Raw genomic sequence first — 21,872 nt, forward strand, 5'->3', positions numbered from 1 at the left:
CTACTAAAATGTAGTAAGCAGATCTCAACTAATTAATGAGAGCACTCTCTCATGTGGTGAATGAGCAGTAAATGGTTGCCAAAAAACAACTAAAGGAGATTTCATGCAGGATTGCAATGCAGGACTCACAAAGGGGGGTCTGAAAAAATGACCCATCTAGTTCAGTTGTTTCAGAAGGATGGGCAGTTTTCCACTGCTTCAAACACCAAGAACCCTTTAAGAGGTGATGCTAAATACTGAACCTGGCATCTTATACATGCTGAATACATACTCCGATCATTCCCTCTGGAGGTTATACAGCACTTCTTCCAAGAGACCGCAAAGTATGGCTGGAACGTACATATCACAGCAACCTTGCTCAAGCTAAACAGGTATAGGTCTGGTTAGTACCCCAAAGGAAACCTGCTAGGAATCCTCTGCACACCGCCTTGAGTACCATGATGCAATGTAGGATATAAATTAAATGATCAAATGATTTTCCAGGTTATTATTTTTTTTAATTAAGGAAAACTACTTTATCAAGGAAGAAGTTTGGGGGCTCTAAGCTAATACAGAAAGCAAAAATTGGCACATTCTGTACTGCTTTCTATACTCATGCACCCCTGGCAAGCCATGGAAGGTAGACGCATTGCTGTCCCTGCTTATGATTGATGGTTTCTGGCCTGCCTCTAGAACTTAACACAAGCAAATAGTTCAACACATGGGATGGTACTGTAAAGTATTTCAAATGGAGAATTTGCTTTATATCAAAATGCCATGAACATAATTGTTCAAATACACATCTGTTAATGCCTTATTCAATATATAAAGAGGGACCTTAACTACAGTTAAGCCATATTTCAAATGTTCCAAAGGGAGGGTAGCTATTACGTTCAATGTAAGATCAAAAGATTTCCCTGTTTAAAAACAATCCAGTTCTTTCCTGTTGAATGTTTTGATTTACACTGCATAAGCCACCTTGAGTGAGAAAGGCATACTATACATAGACTGCTTCCACACACGTTGGATAATGCACTTTCAATGCTCTTTAGTGATCATTTGGAACTGGGTTTTCGTGTCTGGAACACAAAATCCACTTCTAAAGGATAACTAAAGTGCATTGAAAGTGCATTATTCAACATGTGTGGAAACAGCCACCATGTAAATAAACATAAATAAATAAATAAATGGGCAGCACAACAACCTTAATAATATGCTGTATCTTGGGATTATGAATGCAATAAATGTCTACAGCCTGGTTCTGTAAAACATAAACTTACTGGAAATCACCCCAATCTTTGGACTCAAATAAAATTATGGTTTAAAGGTTAAGAGTCTAAATTAACTTTGTTGGTCTGCTTCAACTAAGATGACAAAGTACCTCATGGCACATTAAAAACAGAGGAATGACAAAAAGACATTTATTGCCACATACTCTTTTATTAGCTACTGTGACCAAGAATTTCTTCATCCTGCCTTGGATGAAAATTAGCTCTTGCTTGCAAAAACTGCTGCAAATTAGAAAACTTTAAGGTGCTAGATGATTCACTGTTTAATTTCAGGTTTCCTGCCCCAAACAAACCATCTCAGAGATCTCACTTCAATTCTATCTACTTTAACCCTAATCTTTCCATGTTTCACATGGTTATTAGGTAAGTGGCAGCTCTAAAGCAAGTGAAGGTTCAGATTAGATTTCATGTCACTTCACAAAATTAAACCTATGGTGCTGGAGATTGAAGGGTTGAATTCCTGAACTTGAATTTCTTTGCTCTTTCCATTTAAATTGCCCTAAACTTTATGCCTTACCTGAATGGAGGTTCTCTCATTGAATTTGTAGTGTCTGATAATAATGAGTTGCAAACTATAAAGGCTCTCAAACTAATTCACAGCTCAAAGCACTGTGCTCTGTAACTTTTTTTCTGTTGACTACTATCCCCATTCATGGCTTTCCATAGCTATACACGACTCCTGCTCACCTGATTAATAGCATGTACTTTGACAGTTTTTGGGGCAAACACAGGAGCATTAGTATTTTAAAAGAAATGATTAATGTCTCTACACATTTAACTTTGTTGAGTAATATGATTTTTTTAAGTGTGGGAGAGGGGAATAAGGGGCAGAGAATTTGAGCCCCAGGGGCTGCAAAATGAAGTGTTTAGATGGATATTGGTGAGTAGTTGTATCATGTCCTCAGACTTCTTTGAACCAAAATTAGAGAAGGAATCATAGGCAAAATGTTATCCAAAAGGCTTTTTAGACTAGGGCAAGGTAAGGCTAGTATATTATGGCAGTAATAAACTTTGTGTGGAACAAATCCAAAGCAACAGGAGCTTGATGCATAATTAGTTATGCAATGTACTGAGATCTCATGACAAACCTGTGTCTATTCATGACAGGCACAAACACAGCTTGCTCTCATGCTCCATCTGCCTTGAGACTCAGTGAGAAAGGTGGGCTATAAATAAAGTAAATAAAATACAACAGACATAGGACACAACTGAAGGCTCCCTGATTGTGAAAGACGTCAATCAAACTTAAATTTGCTGCGACACCTGAGTGGAACCGTCTGAGCACTAAAGTTTGCTTCCCTCCAACAAACTGGGATAATAAACAACAGTTTAGTCCTATGGAGTACCTAATGCACAAAGGGAGAAGGCAGGAGAGAACAGATAAGGAGAAGCAGCATGTTGGATTCAGAGTAAATAGGCAATTTCCACTGAGCCCCCCTTCCTGCTGCAAAGCCCCTCATGCCACTCCTCAGATTCCCCTATGGTCAAGGAGAAGTATTTTGTGGAGATCAGTCTCTGCAGTGGGAGGGAGGAGGTGGGAAAGTTCCATTCTGCTGATAGACAATTTAGTCTGTATCCAACCCAGGTTTTGTGCTCGTAATGAACAAACCAAGGTGTGACGGGATGTCTGAATGCTTGGCTTCTAAAAATCAATCGCTGCACATATACCCAAAGTTGTGTATTATCACACAGTGGAAGATGCTGGTTAAGGCACTTTTCTCTTTATTCTGCTTCTTCCACTGTGACTTTCAGTCTCTTACTTTATTTTCCTTCTTACCATTCTCACTTGACTGAGGTATTCCACTAGCTAAACAAAATACTGGCCCTTCAAGAAACACAGAGGGCAAGGGTTAGAGGAGCCATACACTTCAAAATCTTTTTATATTAAAGCTAAAACCTGTAATTGTTGTGATGTGTTACAGAACTCTTACAGAAAGTAAACAAAATAGATCAATACCATCTTTTGTTCAGGTATGAAAATTTTCAGAAACCTGGGATTTTAAGAAAACCAGCAGCAACCTCTTATCTTTTGCTGCACCTTTACTATCTCGTTGCTTGCCACACTTATTTGAAAAAAGGACCATAAAAATAGCCAATATATTGAATGTAATATAGAAGATTATGTATTTGTAAACTTGCAGAAATTCCCATTTTGGCAAAAGCTTTAATCTTGAAATAACAATTTTCATGACAGCACGTCAGTATTAAGGTACCAACAATAACAAATGAAAAGAACTTCAAACACAACATTCCAGATCAATGCTTACTGATCAAATCTTGATATTATCACTTCAAGGAACAAGGGACTCTTAGTACTCAGATATTAATGAATATGGGCTTATGAGACAATAATCAAACATACTTATCCAATGGTAGTTGAAATTCACCCTCTGTGTTCTGTTGTAAGAAGAGCAGTTTTGTACATTTGCTTAATTTTTGTGCAATTCTACAATTCCATATACACACTTTTGTATTACATTCAGTATATTGACTGTTTTTTTACAACCCTCTGAGATCCCTTTTCTCCCCCTGCATTTTTTGTACCATCACACACATTGCCAAGAATTTCAAAGATTTGCTTAAACTCTCTTTGGATTCAGAACAAATGCTGTAAATTGAAATTTATTCAAATGTATGACCTCTTCTCTCCTCGCCCAGTACTTCTGGGGTCAGCTTCAGACTGTCATCTCCCCCTTAGGCACTGTACTTGGAAGTAGACCAGTGCTGTAAAACTGATCCAGGATTGAAACTCAATAGGGAGATGGGTGTAAGATTCAAGGTGTGTGCTTAATACTAAGCTTGTGAAATATTTTTACTTTTACAATGATGTTTCACATTGTTTCAGGTGTGAGTTTTAAACCTCAAGCACGTAAACTGGGGGTGAGATATTGTTGTCCATGAACATATATATTTTATGCTTCTAACAGCCACAAGCTATTCTTTCCACGACTAAATGGATGTGTATGTTCCCCTAAAAGCCTGGGGAAAAGTTCTTTGCCTCTTGATTAAACCTGTACTGAAGGGGCAGTATTTAGACTTTACACTAATGGTTCCAATACTGTTAAACTAGCTCTCTCATGGGAGCATTGCATCCCTAAAAACTATGGCAATCCAATAAAGATCAGAATAGATGCTCATGAAGCATCTAATGGCTTGGTTCTAGCAAGTAGAAACAGACTTAGCGCAGGTTCCACTTGTACAATATTTTGTGCAAAACTAGTAACTTTTATCTATATATAATATAGTGCCCAGAAATTGCACAAGATCTTGTGCAAGTAGAAACACGAATGGGGATACAATAAGTTTAACTTAGTGCCAGATGCCACTTCATCTTTTTTGTTTGCATTTCCACTTACACAAGAATTCTAGCACAAAGAAATCTTATGCTGGATCCAACCCACCATTACAATTACCCGTATGCACAGAGATCAGGGTCATAAACTCACGGTCTGTTCAACAGTTACACATATGGAACCAAGCATTGCCCCATTACATTGCAGCAAACTAAGCTAATAGTTTAGAACTTCACATTGACGTGCAGACTTGGAGCCAACTTAAACATGATGCTGGTCAAGCAAAAGAACTTATCCGCATGAACTTGCCAAGCATCTCATTTAAACTGCTCCATAACCCATACAAGGCAGCGGTGCATGCTTCATTAGCCCCCAGAAAACTACCCATTTGTGCTCACTCTCTCTGGCATGCTAACTAAGCACACACAGCTGCTTTGCACAGAAAGCAGCCCAGTTTAACAAGAAACCCTGCAAGTGTAAAGTTGCATGGCTGGATTCTTTTGCCTTGCCAAAACATTTAAATCAGTCCTTAAAAGACAAATTTCAAATATCCATACATAGATTACCCTACCTATGGAAAAACACCACATGATCATTATATGACAATTTATAAACACAGATAACCTTACTTTTCTTTAAAGACAAAATAACCACTGAAACAGAACTCAAAAGTGTTCTTTTAAGGTGAATTATATACCTTTTCCTATTAATTGATTATAATGAAAAGTACACCACTTCCTATTATTACACAGTCTCACTATTTTATCTACTTACCCGATAACCATTAAATGACTGCTGTATTTTCTGTCGCAACATTTGTTACTACCTATTTTATCCAAGTGTGCCAATATTCTGGAGCAGAGCCATTTTTTTATTTTTTGCTGGAAAGCATCTTTTGAGGAGACAAGTCTCTCACTTTTTAATTTGCTTTTTTTAATTTATGTTTTTGTAAATTTCAGTCTTAGTAAAATCAAATAACATGCCTCACATGTTTGAAAGCTGAGATGCTTTTTCAAAATCCTCATCCCAAGAAAAAATGTCATTTTTTTTGGAGGGGGGAGAAAGAAATTGATGTATTGTATAAGCCATCTCTCACAAATTGCCTCCTTTATACAGTGGCAGGTGGTTCCATGCTAAGCTTTACTCTTATGCCTTACTCCAGGTAGAAAGCAGTTAGGTCCACTAAATAACATATTAACGTAACATGAAAGCATTGTGTTTCTCTCTTATGATTTGTAGGAATAGCTTTTTGATACTGGAACACTGTATTTATTAACCAAGACTGGGGACCATGTTTAACATGCTGCAAAATACAGGAGTCAATATAATTATATGAACTGTATGCGGCAGTTTTATTAACTGTCACAGGCCATTTCCACACAAGTTGAATAATGCACTTCCAATGCACTTTCGCAATCCTTTTGAAGTGGATTTTTTGTTCCACACATGGAAAATCAGTTTCAAATGTTCACTAAAGAGTATTGAAAGTGGATTATCCAACGAGTGTGGAAGCAGCCTCAGTATAGGCATGTTAGCTCTGTATAACATTAACCTATAAGGATCAAGGCAAGAAAGAAGCTTCTTCCACTGCTGGTCTTGCAGTTATCACCGAGAAGTCAGAGGGACTCAGTGCCTCTAATTCTACCCTCACAACCACTGACAGTACAACTTTAAGGGGCCAGAACTTTTCACCCCAGGTCTAGAAAAAGGTGGAATCATATATTACATAAATGCATGTGTGCTTCCTGGCAAAAATGCCAAGAAAGACACAGCAAATGAGGTTAAAGGAGAGCTGGCACTTGTCAGAAAGGTGATAAGTAGTGTATGTTCAATGGCTATGATTTTATATTGTAGGAGGCACTGTGGTAGCAGCCAATAGCCTATCCAAAGCATTCCTAATTCTATCTCTATGATCCTGCATCACTTATACATTGAAATACTTTCACTATAGAGGGGATGTACATTAAGAGGAGAGGAAGCTAAAAACACTCTTTGGCCATTCATTGTGGCTAACAGGGCAACTAAAAGAGTCTCTTTGATGCTCCTTTTCTGTTGCTGCTTTTTTGCATTGTTTCTGCACCAGATATATGAAGAAGCTTTCCACCTGGAAAGTGACAGCTTTTGAAACTCTAGCTTAACAACTAACACATATACACATAATGAAGTAATTTTACCAAATAACTTCTTTAATTATTTTTTTCTTCTGCATAGAATGGAAGCTCCAATGGCAAAACTGCCACTGTGTTATAATCTATAGAGGTTTTGGATAAAATAATCATATGCAAAGCTATGAGCAATACAGATATGACAAACTGTTCGGTTGTATAGGAAACAAAAGTGTTTTTTAAACCTACTTAATTTGTTCTACTTGCTGATTATTTTTCTTCTTCCTTGGAGGCTTTTTCTTCTTGGGTTTATTGGCATTTTGATTGTTTGGTTTGCTGCTTACACCGAAATGTCCTGCTGATATATCACTTTGTAACAAATTTACCAATAATGGGCTTGTTAGTGTGACATCTTTGTTGACAGGAAAACCTGGATTTTGCCCACAGGAAATCTGATTTCCATTTTGGGCTCCACCAAAAGGAGCACTGAAAGGCATTCCATGTCCAGCAAAATGGCCCCCTGATGTATTGCTGTTATTTTGCATCCCTTGCAAGTGGGACGACACCAAGTTTCCTTGCTGCATAGAAACATCAGGTAGCATTTGTGTCAAGTTTACATCACTGCCTGTTGTAGTGGTAGTATCACCCAACTGCTGAGACATGTGAGAGCTAGGACCTGTGGGCCTCAGAACTTGTCCTTGAATCCCCATAACCTGAGAAGGATTGCTATTCGCAGGTCCTTGCTGGGTCATCATCTGCCCTGTGAATTGCACCATGTTTCCTTGCATATTAGGAGTTGGTCCTCTCATCATTTGAGCTGGCCCCGTCATGACATTTGACTGGCTCTGAGCATTAAATGGTTGTTTATTTCCTTGCATCTGATTGGTCATCATCTGCTCCATCATTGAGTTTTGGGGCAGCAACACCTGGCCTTGGGGTCCCATCATCTGATTGTGTGCAGTCATCATCTGCTGGCCTTGCTGGGGAATCATCTGTTTGGGTGGGGTCATCCTTTGTTGAACTGGACCAAGATTTTGGTTTTGAGGTGCTACCATCATCTGGCCCTGTGGCATAAGCTGAGCTCGAGAAAGTATCACCTGGTTTTGAGAATTTAGAGATCCCTGAGGCTGAATGTTCACCATCTGTCCTTGGGAGGACACTATTTGCTGGTGCATTCCCATGAGCTGAGATTGTGGTCCTTGTTGAGGCTGTCCTTGCATGCTGCTCATGTTTACTTGTGGAACTCCACTGGAGCCTGGCTGCTGGTTGTTTATATTTCCATGAAGTCCCATTAAATTGGTCTGCATCATATTTGCTGGGCCATGCTGAACTTGCATCTGGCTTTGGGAAGGACCATTTCCTTGGCCACCTTAAAAATGCATATCATTTAAGTTATAATAATATTAATTGAATTGCAATGAACATGTAAAGTAAAATAACTTTTAAAAAAATCAATATATTGGATGTTTATAACACTAGAAAAACTAGGAACAACAGATATGAAAGTAACAGTGACAGAAGCACTGAAACAGCTATTAATTCAAGTTAAAATTAAATCAAGAGAGGATTTAGCAGCAGAAGGGCATGTTTGCCAATGGTTTTCCTATATGCAAATCTCAGAGAGATTTAAACTAGACAAGAGACATTATGACTGAGTAATCTAAAAGTGAATTTGAAATTGCCCTCTGTACAAATGATGAACATTTTATTTCTAAAATGTACAAACTTTTGTTGAGCTTTGAGACAGAACAGCAAGTAAAAGAATATATGATTAAACAGGCAAACAACTGTGGACATGACATATTAATGGAGCAATGGGAAAATATGTGGACTCTATGCTCAAAAGTGGAAAACTCCAACATTACCTATAGTGGAGGAATGGTTGATAAAAGTTTTGGAGTTTGCGTCAATGGCAAAAATTACTTCACTGGTTAGAGAAAAGAGATTAGTTACATTTTTGACTGAATGGAAACCATTTATAGACTTTTTACATGAAATAGATAATAAGGACTTGATGACATCTGGATTTATGGATTAAGAACCATGAACAATACAAAAAGGAAGGCTCTTATGTCTAACTTAAAATAAGTGAGACTTTGAAAATGATGTATATTTGTTGTGGAGAAAATCAGAACTCAATTTGTAGTTTAGTTTTAGGGTTTTTTTTCTTCTTTTACTTGTGTCTTTTTTTACGAATGTGGTTTTTTATCTTCTATGTTTATTGTCTATAGCTTTTATGTTATTGTTTATAGTCTAAATAAAAAAAATTCTTCTGAAACAGCAATCAATTTTAATATTTAGAAATGCCAATTACACATGATTAGAATGTGCAAATTTGAGAACTGGCATGAAAAACTACATAAAAGTTAACTGCCATAAAAGATTATTTAAAAAGAAACTGTATTTAAAATCTTTTCAAGAAAGTTTTAAAAATAGTTATTGGACAAACTATCCTGTACAAAAGGAGAAAGAAGTCACACCAATTACAGCCTCTTTCTTCTCATCAAGAACTTTATATGTCCACATTTTAGTTAAGAGGGCAGTTTATTGTTGGGAGTCTACAAATGGTAGCAATGGCAGTCAATTTCTGAAAGTAGCACAGAATTTCTTCCCCTTTCCTCTCAAACAAATTTATGATTCTATGGGTTCAAACCAACCAGATTTTCCACTTGTGGAAAAATGTGGAGGGGTCTTCTTTGACCACCCAAAGGCTATACTGGAGATCATGGAACCTGAATGAACAAAAGCCATATGGGATGGGGAATGTAGTATGTAGAATTGGATGAGATTTAACAAAAAAAGCAAGCTGGACCCAAACCTTCAATATTTAACACAGCAGTTTGGTTGCACTAAATGCACAGATGTATGACTCCAGTTCAACAATTATAATGTACCAATCATTTGCAAATACTGAACCTTCTTTCACAGCCAGCTGCTGTAAATTAGGAAAGAGATAAGTCATCATAATATAATTAACAGACCTGCGTGTTGTACACTTTGACTTGTTTGTAGTTGAGGTGTTCCACTATTTGCAGGTGTTCCTGGTGCTGTAGAAGGCACCGGACTTTGCATGAAGTTCTGGTTTGTCTGTCCTGCAGGAAAGCCAGGTGGGAGACGCTTGGGCATTCCTGGACAGAAAATGACTTTGTCTATTATAAGCAGATTCTATAGATACAATTTTGGCATCTAACATCAAAGGAAAGCTAAACAAAGGACAATACAATCAGAAGGAGTAATAGGATACACTCCCTCCTTTTCTACTCTTTCCTTTGTCATCTTTCAGATTTCTTCCATCTCCTTTTCAGTGCTTCTTTCTCTCCTGACATCTTCTGTCCCTGATCCCCAATTCTATGCCACATCTCCAACTGGCTTCTATGTGTGCTCAACAGTGTTGATGTTCCAGCTACTTCCCACAAAGTCCAGGCAGTAACAGCTGCTCAAAGGGTAATGGGTGCTTGAGTTGTAAGGTGTCTGTTTGCTGCTTGAAACTACTTCCCCAGCAGCAATAACTTCACCACCAGAGGAGGGGGGACTCTAACTACAAGAAGTAAACAGAAGAACAGCTGGAAGAGATAGCAATGAGAAGAAAAGGGAAATTTATGCTCCCCCCGATTCAGCAAGGGAAATCCAATTCTTCCTCCTAGTACCTACCACAACCAGAATACCTACTTATCCAGCCTGGAAAAATGTTCTTTAGCTGTAGGAGCCAGTCACATTTTTCAGCCTTTGTAGTTTTGGATTTTAATGACTAAATTTTCTCATTCTTGCTACCATAAAATCTATTCCTAAACTCTTCATTTCTTCTAATTTTATGAAAGCGAATACAAAAGTGTTCTAGTATATCAACAAGTACGGGGGCAATTCTGGTTGCCATGACCACAATAACTTCTTCCAAATTTTTCATAATTCCATTATTGTTTTTAAAAGCTCCACTTATTGATATTGGAGCCAATATAGAAAGTAACTGGTTGTGAAATGAATTCAGCCATCCTTTCGTTACTGAGAGATGCGACGATAAAATGATAGCTGAAAATACTAAACATTAAAACGAAATTTCCAGGTGACCACATAATTTGGCAAACTCCACTTTCTATTTTTCTCATTCCCACAAATTCACAGTACATAGGCTTATGGAGTACCCTGTATTGACTGGAACGAGATTCCATTATCAGAGCCCCTAATTCTTGCACCAGTTGGATAAATATAATCACACTCTTACCTCGACGTTTTCTTGGCCCCCTACAAAACTGAGGTCTCCCACGTAACTGAAACTTTATTTATGAGGGGAGGGAGGAATGGATTTATCCTTTTCTCCCATGGCAGCCATTTGATGGTAGCATCAGCTACTCTCTCACTATTCCAAAAGTGCCTGGTGATAAGACACTCTTCCAACTCTTTAAATGCACAGCGACAGCAGACGATATGAATCATTATGTCGTGTCCACAAAAACTTCCACGTACGCATTATTCTATAGTTTAATGTTTTATGTTATCAAAAGTGAATCAACATAAGAGTTATGTAGTTAACTCAGTGGATGTGGAATAACTCTTCAGTTTGCTAAACAGAGTAGGCAAATCCATATTTTACTTAAATAATGACTTACCTCCTAACCCAGGATGTAAACCCTGTGGACCTTGGTTTTGCTGTTGCATGACCATGAAATTAGGAGGTACCGTTCCCGGCTGTACCAGAGGATTACGACCAGGAGAATTTACAGGCTGTTGAAACCCTTGCGGGAGGGCATTGTTCTGGGGAGGCCTTGGTCCCATTTGCTGCTGTGCTTGGTTTACTGTTGGGGAAGATGCGGGGGATGCCTGCTGAAAAGAGGAGGGAGAAGAGGCGGGAGACTTGTTGGTCAGGTGGGGTTGCTGCAGTGGCGTAGGGACCCGGGAGGGTCCTCCCTGAAGGTTCTTCATCTGAGGGGCAGTAAATTGGCCAGAGTTGCTCATCTGAGGAAAGTTTGTATGTGCCTGAGAAGCTTGTTGGCTTCCAAAAGGGTATGGAGGTGGGGGGTGGGAGGGTGTTTGTAATGTTGCTAAAGATGGTCTCGCTTGGAGTTGCTGCTGCATCTGTCCAGGCAAGGGGGCCTTTTTCCACCCCTGGTTAATTGTTAGTGTGCCCATTGTTCCTTGGGATGGAGTGGGTTGAACTGTTCCAGAAGGCACCTGGTTCCAAGCGGGAGGAACTGGAACCTGAGCTGGGGTTGTAAATGAAGGGCGAATACCCTGTTGTGGTTGCTGGTGCTGTTGAGGGGGGCGTGGCTGCAGTTGTTGCTGTGGCTGCATCTGTTGGAAGTTGGCTGGACTTATTTGCCTGTTAACAGGAACTGACTGCGCAGAATGGAGCTGAGGCATTACAGGTCCAGATGGATGATTCTGCTGTTGGATAGTTAGCCCTGATAAGAGTGGGTCCACTGCATCTATTAAAAACAAAATGCAGAAGTAGTGACAGCTGCAGCTGGTACAAGCAGAGATGACCGTAGGGGGAAAAAATCCTTATTCCTGGAAATGTTAGTCTGGGAGAACAAGCATGTTTATTTTCCATATTCTCTCTCACATAACATTCTTTAAGAGATCTTTGCTAGACTTCACATTACGAAAGAGATGAACACCACCAAAGCCAGAAAGATTACATTATAGGTTGCACTTTTTGCATTTTAGATATTTTGGGCCCACCATTTACATTGTCTTTTTCTATACATCCATTTATATTACAGCTGAGTGTAGAGGATAACACTTGAAGCATCTGATGAACTTTGCTCTAATCCACATTCGTTTATTCCATAATAAGTTAATTATGGTACCATTCAACTATTGTTTTTTCTTAATTAACATGGACTCTGCAAAAATACGGGAATATTCCAAGAACTGGAGCCTCTCTTTTAAAAGGTAATACAGGTCAATACTTGAGGCTATATTCCCAGATTAGCTCATGCAAGCAAAGGGAAAAGACACAGAGATACAATGGAATAGAAGACAATGGAATTCAGAGTTAGCCTCATTTATGTTTGCTACCTGGCTGAGAGGCCGGCCGAGGAGCCCTGGGCTGCAGCTCAGTGTTAGCTGAACTTGTAATCATAGGTGAAGACACATTTCCACTCTGCTGCATCATGACAGTTGCAGGATTATTGATTCGTATTAACCCTAGAAATATAATAATATTTATCAGTGTCTGCAATTGATCATACTGCAATATTAAGACATGGCACTATTCTGATTTGAAAAGTTTTGATCCTACTTTGACCTTTAGAAATTTTAATCTTCACACTGGATCCAAGATAAAAAAATACGTGGACTAGAAGGAAAAAAGAATGACTGCAGGACCATATTAGTTCTTCGGTTTGGAGGATCACCTAGTTACAAACATTTTTCAATTACATTTATCAAATATTGCCTGTGATGATGAGTTGGTTAAGTGCAGTTGTTGCAGTGGCTGCATTTGTTGGAAGTTGGCTGGGCTTATTTGCCTGTTAACAGGAACTGACTGCGCAGATGATAAATAGTGGGCTATCTAAATATGTGTATGGTTTTATATCAGCAGTTCTTCACATTAAGTCCCTAATCATAAAGAACTTTAAGGATAGTAAAGACCGTGAATTGAACCTGGAAGCAGATCAGTAACCAAGGCTGTATTCACTGCTGGTGTTACATGATTATACTGACCTATCCTGGTAAGGAAATGGGTAGCCACATTTCATACCAACTGAAGGTTCCAGGTTGTCTTCAAGGACAGTGACACAGACACTGTGTAATCCAACCTAGAGGTAGCATGGATTAGCATGGCCAGATCAGCCAAATCTAAGACAATTTTTTAACAAAATACAGCCAGGGGGGGAAAGCCCACACTATGCCAATAACTGTATGAGTTTTGCAAAGAGTAACAACAGATCTAGAAACATCCCAGGACTCTTTATATGCTATAAAGGAGTTTTGGATCATCTTGTCAGCAGATCTTCTAGAAGATCTTCTAGAAGATCTGCTGACCATCCTCATCTCTGTCTTGTTCAGATTCAGTTTTGTCTTGTTCCACTGACCACTGCAACCAAGCCATTGTTTAAGAAAGAGACAGCTGCATCTGGGGGTTTAGTTAATTAAATATAGAGCAGGATGTTACCATAACACGACCTGATCCCAAGTCTCCATTAAATGATCTCATTTAATGACCTGGTGTAAATATAGCACAGCAGAGGTTACCAAAATGGAATCAAGGCAGACCACAAGGGCCTAGACAACTAATAAAAGCTTCGACAAGATGGGCAGTGCCCTATCAAACAAAAGGACCTAAACCACAATGCTGTACCAACAGCAATCTTCTTCTCCAAGTGATGTAATAAAATGGAGTGATTCATAGTGTAAAAGACTGCTGACATTAAAAAAACAAAGTATGTTTTATATATTAATTTAAAACATTTATATGCCGCCTTTCTACATAGAGTCCCCAAGGCAAATAAACCTTATTTGTAGTCAGAGGTCATCCAACAGTATGATTAATGCTGTTCTTGATACAAAACCATGGGGTCAAGGGCAGAAGCAGCATTCAAAGTTTGCATGAGTTGCTCTGCCACCACCAGCACAATTACCTTGCACAGTAAATTTGACAAAGATCTAAATAATTGGGCAGGGAAGACTTTTAAAAATGAAGGTATTGTATCCTTGAGGACTTTAGGAAAATCCCCCTCTTGACAATCCTGGTCAAAGAAACATCAGTCTTATCCTGGCAAGATTATGCAGCCAGGTAAAGATTTGCTTTGCATATGATGGCTTCAAAACCACAAGGGCCATGACCCACAACTGTCAAGAACAGAAATCTAAACTATTCAAGCAATATTGATTAGCAATATTTAATGGATGCATCCAACACCTCAAGCACTGCATCTACTTTAAACCTTGTGTATGAATTGGTAGCAGTGTTGCAAGAAGGAAAGCCTTCAGTAAATGTGGATTTGTCCAGGGGTATGGATTTTCATTCCACTCTTACCTGGCCAGCTGGTTTCAGAAAGGATGAGTGGGGACTGTTGCTTAGCCCTGCTGCATTTATGCTTTGTGATCCCACAGGGTCCATCTTCTCTCCCATGTCATTTAGTATCTACATGAAACCACTGGGAGAGATTGCTGAAGGATATGAAATGAAGTGCCACCAATATGAAGATGACACCCATCTCTATTTCAACTTAACAGTCAAGCTGGTAGGCCTGTGGAAGTCCTGAACAAATGCCTTGAGAAAGTAACGGAATGGATGAGGGCCAATAAACTGAAGCTCAATGCAGACAAGAAAGAGGTCCTGTAAGCCAAAGACAAAGTCGCTCAAGAACTGAGGAGTCAACCTGACCTTGAGAGGGTAGCGTTCCTCCTGATAGCAGAGGTTCATAGCTTGGTAGTGGTGCTGGAGTCTTTGTGGTTGGAGACTCAGGTCTCCCCCATAGCAAACAGCACCTTTTCTTACCTTTGACTAATTCACCAGCTACAGCCATTACTTGAAAAGCATGAGCTGGTAATGTCAATCCATGTTCTATCACAACCAGGTTAAGAATATTGTAATGCGCTTCCTATGAGTCTGCCTTTGAAAATTGTTCACAATCTTCAACAGATTCAAAATACAGAGGCCAGGATATGGTCAAGGACTGGATACAGGGATTCTATTATTCCTGTACTGAAAAGTCTGCCTTGGCTGCCCATTTGCTTCCAGGCACTATTCAAAGTGCTGTTTTTTTCCCCTTTAAGGGCCTAAATGGCTAGGGTCTGGGGTAACAGAAAGAGCAACTTTTCCCATTCGGTTTAGCAGACAGTTAATAACCACAAGTGCTTCTCTCTGTGCCTAAAGAGGAGAGGCAGAAGGTGACTAGAAACCAGGATTTTTTCAGTAGTGGCATCTCATCTTTGTAAAGCTCAGCCAGCACTTACTTTATTATCTTTTAGGTGCTTGTGAAAGGCAGCGTATAATTTTTGTAAATAATTATAATTATAATTTTTGTAAATAAAAATAATTATTTCTGCATGTTATACTTATTCCACTCACACTTATTTTTACTAGGCATTTCACTAGGGCAATATTTAATGTTTTCATTTCCTTCGTTATGCTTTCTAATTTTCCTCTCTGTTTTAATAGTCTGATTTGCTGACAAAAGCTAGGCCTACTAGTGATCTAGGAAACCCTACTGTTCTTTCTAAACCAACTTATTCAAGGCAGTTGATGGTATCTTTCTAAATACAGTTGCCACAGGACTTGGGATCTTAATGTGGTGGTTTTCTATCAATGATGAGGAGCAGGAAATTTTTAAACCAATTTTTTTTTCCATGCTACCTTTTTCCACAGAAAAGTTTTCACTCCACTTATGTAAATATGGTTAGTTTATCTATAGTTGTTGGGGCTGAGGTGCTGCAAATCAATCATAATAGGTAGGCTAAATGTAGGACACGAAGCACTGATAAACCCTGGTGCTTGTACATGGTCCAGCCTTGTACATGATATATTTGCCTTCTTTTACTAGCATTATTTAAATTTTGCAAACAATATTTCCCAATTCAATTTTTTCCAGGAAATCCACGTCACTGCTTCCTATCACCTTCTACATCAGTACTCAAGACAACACTGCCCCACGCCCCACAAGGACCAACAATCCACAGCAGCCACTCCGTCTGCTTGAACTCTGTTAATGGATCTCCATTCGATGTTTCTGGCTTCCCTCACCTAGGTTTGCTTATGAACTGGTGAAATGTTTTCCAGGGTGTGACCATCTGCTTTAATACAGCTTCGTGGCCACAGGTAAGAGCAAGGTAGCTGGAGGAAATCAATCTCTCAAAGCAGCTTTTTAGAGGGAGTAACCATTCAGGGTGAAGAGTACTGACCTTTCTTACTCTCTTATCACTACACTTATTTAACACCTCCAAATCAAAAACAACTCTTGCAGCAGAGGACTTCATTAGAAACAATAGAGCCATTATTATTCTACCAATAGAACAGTACCAAACATGAGGTTCTTGGGACCCTCTCTAAAATGTGCTGTATACTGAACAATTAGATAGAACTCTACAGCCCTCTTTCTCTCCCTCTAACCTCTATTTTTGTTGCAGGAAAAATGTTTACTTCGTAATATATTTAAATATTTATATCCCACAGGCAGCTTCCAATCATAACCATTAAACAATCAATCAACAATAAAAACAACAAAAATGAACACCAGTGTTCTCATTCATCTCTCTCAAAAGACAGCTATATCACAAGTCACTAGCACATCAGGAAAAATTGGTAGCAGATTTCACTAAGTATTGTAGCTAATTTTTTAAAACTGTACTTGCCTTGGCTACCTTGCATGGGAAATCCTGTCTCCATCCGTACTGAGTTGCCTGGTCCAACAGGGCCATTAATCCTCACCTCTTGGCCTCTGTTTTGAGCTAATGCTAAATTGATAGCACCTTCACCTGAGAGCCAATGTCAAAATGAGAAGCAGAACATATGGATTAGGCAGATGAAGCAACATTTTAAAAGGCAGTTTAATTGATATATATATTTAAATGCATTTTGCTTACATTAAGCCAACTATTAGGGTAATAGAAGCTTGTACACTGCTATTCTTCCTGTAAAAGTATCATTTGAGAGTTCAAAATTATTTTTAAGGAACTTTCTCCAATCCACCATATTGTTATGGATGCAGAGTCCAATATGCACCGAGAGCTTCTCCCCAAAAGCATATGCTTCTCCATTCACTTTAATGAAGCATTCTGTTTGCTCATTTGCTCCCTCTGAAGAAATCAGTGTGCATGAATCTCTGAAGCGTCATCTCATCAATGAAGAAGCAGGATCCCACACAGCTTTTTAGGGCCAGGGGAAATTCATCAACCCCCCTCCACACTGCACCCATTGAACTTCTTCAAGCTATTCTTGTCCTCAAAGAACAGCACTAGGTGTGTGGGGGAGGTAGGGGAGCATTTTATGCTGTAGCAGGAGAGGGGAGACAAGAAAGTCATGCTCCAGTTACGGAAACCATTCATGTGATACAAGCCATTAAGTGAATCCTGGCCATCATGGAGCAAGTTTTCCTACTTCCTTTTGGCAATAGCCAACAATATAGATCAGGGACATGGGATACTTGCTGGTAATGCCAAAGCAATGCTCTGGTACTATGTCAGCATGCTCTCACACTCTCTTCCCCCTCAAAAGTCTATGAATACCAATACTGTCTAGTCTAAGGGGCATCAATTATTCAGGGTCTCAGATAAAAGTTTTTGACACTACCTACTACTTGCTCCTTTCAGCTGAATACTGAGGATTGAATACTGGGGCCTTCTGCATACAAAACAGATGCTGTACCACTGAGCCCAGCCCATCTACAAAATAAATGTAGCTTTAAATGTCTGTGAAAAATTTTGGGCACTCCTCCCCCACTGCACTGTTCATTGTATATATTAATCCAATCTATTGTCTCATAGTGTAATGAGATAAGTGGGCAATAAAGGAAATAAAATAAAAGGGACATCTAGAACTGACATGGTAAGTGCTAATAAACAATACAGTATGGGGAGAGAAAAGGGAAAATCATCACAAAGACCAACACCTGTGGCAACAGTAGTATAGCCAACCTCTAAGTCAGAAAATAAGAATTCTCGTGAGGTATACCATTATCTGATGTCGTCAATGATTAAAACAAATTAATGATAAAAACTTTATTTTGCTAATACTCTCAAATGCATTTCTAAACCATGCTACAGAATACACAAAGTAACTTCAACTACCTTCAATCTGAACTGAGAGAATCCCCAGATCTCGAAGTTGTTGATTGTTATTTTGAGCCAGCATTCGTAGACGTTCAGCTGCTTCACGAGGAATATTGAATGTAACACGTACACTATTCCAGGGCTCCACTTTCCTCAATTTTAACTTGTTAGAATCTTAGTTAAGAGGAGAAAAAAGAAGAAAATTAAGAAATAAACCAGAAAAAATTATTAGAGAGATTATTCTGGTAAAGTATGGATTAGCAAGGTCCTCACACTTATATACAATGCTTCTTATCATTCAATATACTTCTTTCCTGTAAGTTAACTCAACAAGAGTACCTATAGGAAGAACTCATATCACAACACAATCAAGGCAATAAGGGCTAGCTCACATAAAAGACCTTTCAATTAGTAAATGTGTATTTAAATACAACACAGGACAGCTGACAAATCAATTCCAGGTATGTTCTTCAATCAGAAAAGTTGCCTATTTACATGAACAAGAAATCTTCAGATCTCAGCACAGTGAACTTGTGCTATCTTGAAAACACATTTTGGAGCATTCAAGACATTAGAAACTGACACAACTGGGATTTCTCAGCTAACTCACATGGACAAATAGCATCCATAAATGAAGAAAGCAGACAACATAATGTCTGAAACAGACCTGTACTAAGCCTTCCCTGATTAAAACAAACCAAGTACCAAAATACTTCTACAAGGACTTAGTGATCACTCATAGTAAAATGAAAATAGATCGACATAGCCACATAACCTGGACTATTCAAACTTTCACTAAAAGTAATATAAAGATTCTGAACAGAGGTAGTGTTAACTGTGACTCATAACAACATTTTGACCACTAGACGTGATTGAACAATTTAATTGTTATATAAACATGATCTCTTATACTGGGTACAAAAAACAAACAGCCCATGATAATACAGGAAATAAGCAAAATATTACTGGAAAAGTAAAATAAAGTATCACAGGGCAGATTACGTAACACAGAGTTAATAATACTTAAGACACTAACATGACACAGAATATTTCAGTATACAAGCATAGAATACTTCAGTAGAGAAACCCAAATAATTTCCATCACATGGAAAGGGACATTCCTTTCATTTGGACAGCCAAAGCACAAGCTGATTACTTTGTCTATTCAATGCACAAAATTCTAAGAGTTTGCCATAATAAGTTTTTTCCAAGTCAAGAAACAGGTATCTTGAGTCTCCCCAAGGTAACTCAACTGCCAGGATTTATTCTAATCTGCTCAGTTCCATGCTTGGGATCACTGATAAAATGAAGTATGGGAGTGCAGTTCGGTTTGGAATTTGGATTAAAATACCGAAATTTGGCTGATTTCATAAAAGCCAGGTATTCCAAATCAAAAACCAGGTATCATGAATTTTGCTGAATTTTCAGGAAAAAAATGGTAAAAATTGGCCATTGTTTTCCATGGGAAAAAATCACTCTTAGAGTTATCCAGTGAGCTGGTGCAGTCATTTTTTCAGGGAATTCCAATTTTTTCCTCAGATTTAGTTTAAAAAGTTCAGATTTACCAATTTTTTGGTGCACACCCCTAAAATTAATTATGGCATAACTTAGTATCCCAAAGAACAGGAGATATCGGGGTGGGGGGGAGCAATGAAGTAAAGAGAAGTTCATCAGCCTACTCACAGCAACACGTATGATAATTTAATAAATAAATTAATGATACAATGTTGAAAGAACAATAAAATAATCAAAAACTTCCCCACTTCCTCCTGGAGCCTGAGGGCTGATGGATACAGTGGGGGGTGGGGCTGAAATGGGAAGGTGGAATCAGTGGGAATTTCATGCATGTAGAATGAGGCGTAGGATCTGATCACCTACACCTACTGCTTATGAGAGCCGTATTTAAAATATTACCTAAAACAGCATGGAAATTTCTAGAGTAATGCCATTTTTAAACAATGTGTTTTATTTTCACATAACATAATAAAAAGGCGATTCAAGGAATCTCCAGCTAAAAAATACAAGAGAGTAAAGTACCCATGTGTAAAAGGCCGGGCACATCGTGCAATATAATGCCCAACTTCTGTTTGAAGTCATCATCATCTATATTCCCTTTAAAAGCTACAAAGATGGTGGAATCTTCTGAAAGGCTGTCATGATTTACGTCATCTTCCTCCAGTCCAGAGTCAATATCCACTTCCAAGTCTTCCATGGTTGAAGAGCACAATGAGGAGTAGTTAACTTTTAAGCTAGGTATGTCACCCCAAACCATGGTTATGTGATTTGCTGCGGTGGAAGCTACTCAGGTATTAAGGAGAACCTATTTAAAAAAGTTTAAAAATATATATATATTTAATACATGTACAAACAGGCATGTAGGCAAGCACAGACTGTTTCTACTGCTTATATTTTATTGCTAATAGGTTTAGACAGGAGTACTTCTATTCATTTACCTCTTATGTACAAACCCGCTTCAACATATTTTGTTATTATTTAACTGTACTGACTAAATATTATCTGAAGCCAAATTTAAACATGGACAAAATACAAAGTTGCTATTAAAGGTACAGTTCAAATTACAGAGATTTTGCCCAATTCTATGCTTTCCAGAAAAATTACAACTCAGCACAGGATCAGGTACGAAAATAGGGAAACATTAATGCAAGGCACACCTTCCCCAGTTGCCTACTGTTGCTTGGGATATAGCTGCCAATGATACCTTGTGTAAGAGCCCAGGTGTCATCAAGCATGGCCCAATGCCAGTGCAGGACCAATACTCATTTAACTAAAGCTTTTTCAGAGGTTGGAAAGCATGGCTTCCTTTGCAGGGAACTGTCTACCATTACATGTATTATGGTACAACCCTCTACAGGAGTTAATACGGGTAGCACTGTCAAGGCAAAATAATTTTATACAATTACTACAACAGTTACCATGTGCATGGATCTATTAAGGAAGCAGATGATGTGCACATGGTTTTCCACATTATTTGGAAGGTATAAAAGCCAGCATATAGGGCACATTAGGAACACTTACACCCACTGTTTTTTAAAGACTTAAAGCACATCTGCATTGTGTTATGGCCATAAAACTTTAAGGCTGCAATCTTAAACACAGTTACTGAAATCAATGGGATTTAAGTATTTGGCTATACTTTTCTACTTCTGAACTGTTAGCTACTGAATACATAAAACATACAAAAGTGCCCTTCTACTCTCCACAGTGGACACACAGGTCAATCACACTACAAATCTGACATTAAAAATCACAATATTCAGAGACTAGTGGGAGAACATTTTAAACTTTAAGGGCATTCTGTTGCTTACCCAAAAGTCACCATTTTCCTACAAAGAATTGTAAAAGGAGAATCCAATGCAAAACTGCTGAACTAGAATTCAACAAGAAGTTTAACACCATCGTCCCCCAACCCAGAGGTCTTAACAAGGAATTTGGATTTTTCATTCATGACAGGTGCTAATATTTTACATATCCCA

General features: G+C 38.5%; 1 protein-coding gene across 1 annotated transcript in view; it reads right to left on the reverse strand.

The window, feature by feature from the left end:
* Nucleotides 1-21,872, reverse strand: part of NCOA6 (nuclear receptor coactivator 6) — a 55,007-nt gene that overhangs the window by 13,642 nt on the left and 19,493 nt on the right. Inside the window, exons 3-9 of the mRNA XM_054980044.1 lie at nucleotides 20,416-20,698; nucleotides 18,397-18,552; nucleotides 16,963-17,085; nucleotides 12,682-12,810; nucleotides 11,271-12,086; nucleotides 9,648-9,794; nucleotides 6,916-8,035 (exon numbers count right to left, since the gene is read on the reverse strand). Coding sequence (XP_054836019.1) covers nucleotides 6,916-8,035; nucleotides 9,648-9,794; nucleotides 11,271-12,086; nucleotides 12,682-12,810; nucleotides 16,963-17,085; nucleotides 18,397-18,552; nucleotides 20,416-20,650 — 2,726 coding nt within the window. The 5' untranslated portion in view covers nucleotides 20,651-20,698. The remainder of the gene's footprint in view (nucleotides 1-6,915; nucleotides 8,036-9,647; nucleotides 9,795-11,270; nucleotides 12,087-12,681; nucleotides 12,811-16,962; nucleotides 17,086-18,396; nucleotides 18,553-20,415; nucleotides 20,699-21,872) is intronic.

This window comes from Eublepharis macularius, chromosome 5 (assembly GCF_028583425.1).
Source record: "Eublepharis macularius isolate TG4126 chromosome 5, MPM_Emac_v1.0, whole genome shotgun sequence".
Lineage (NCBI taxonomy): Eukaryota > Metazoa > Chordata > Lepidosauria > Squamata > Eublepharidae > Eublepharis > Eublepharis macularius.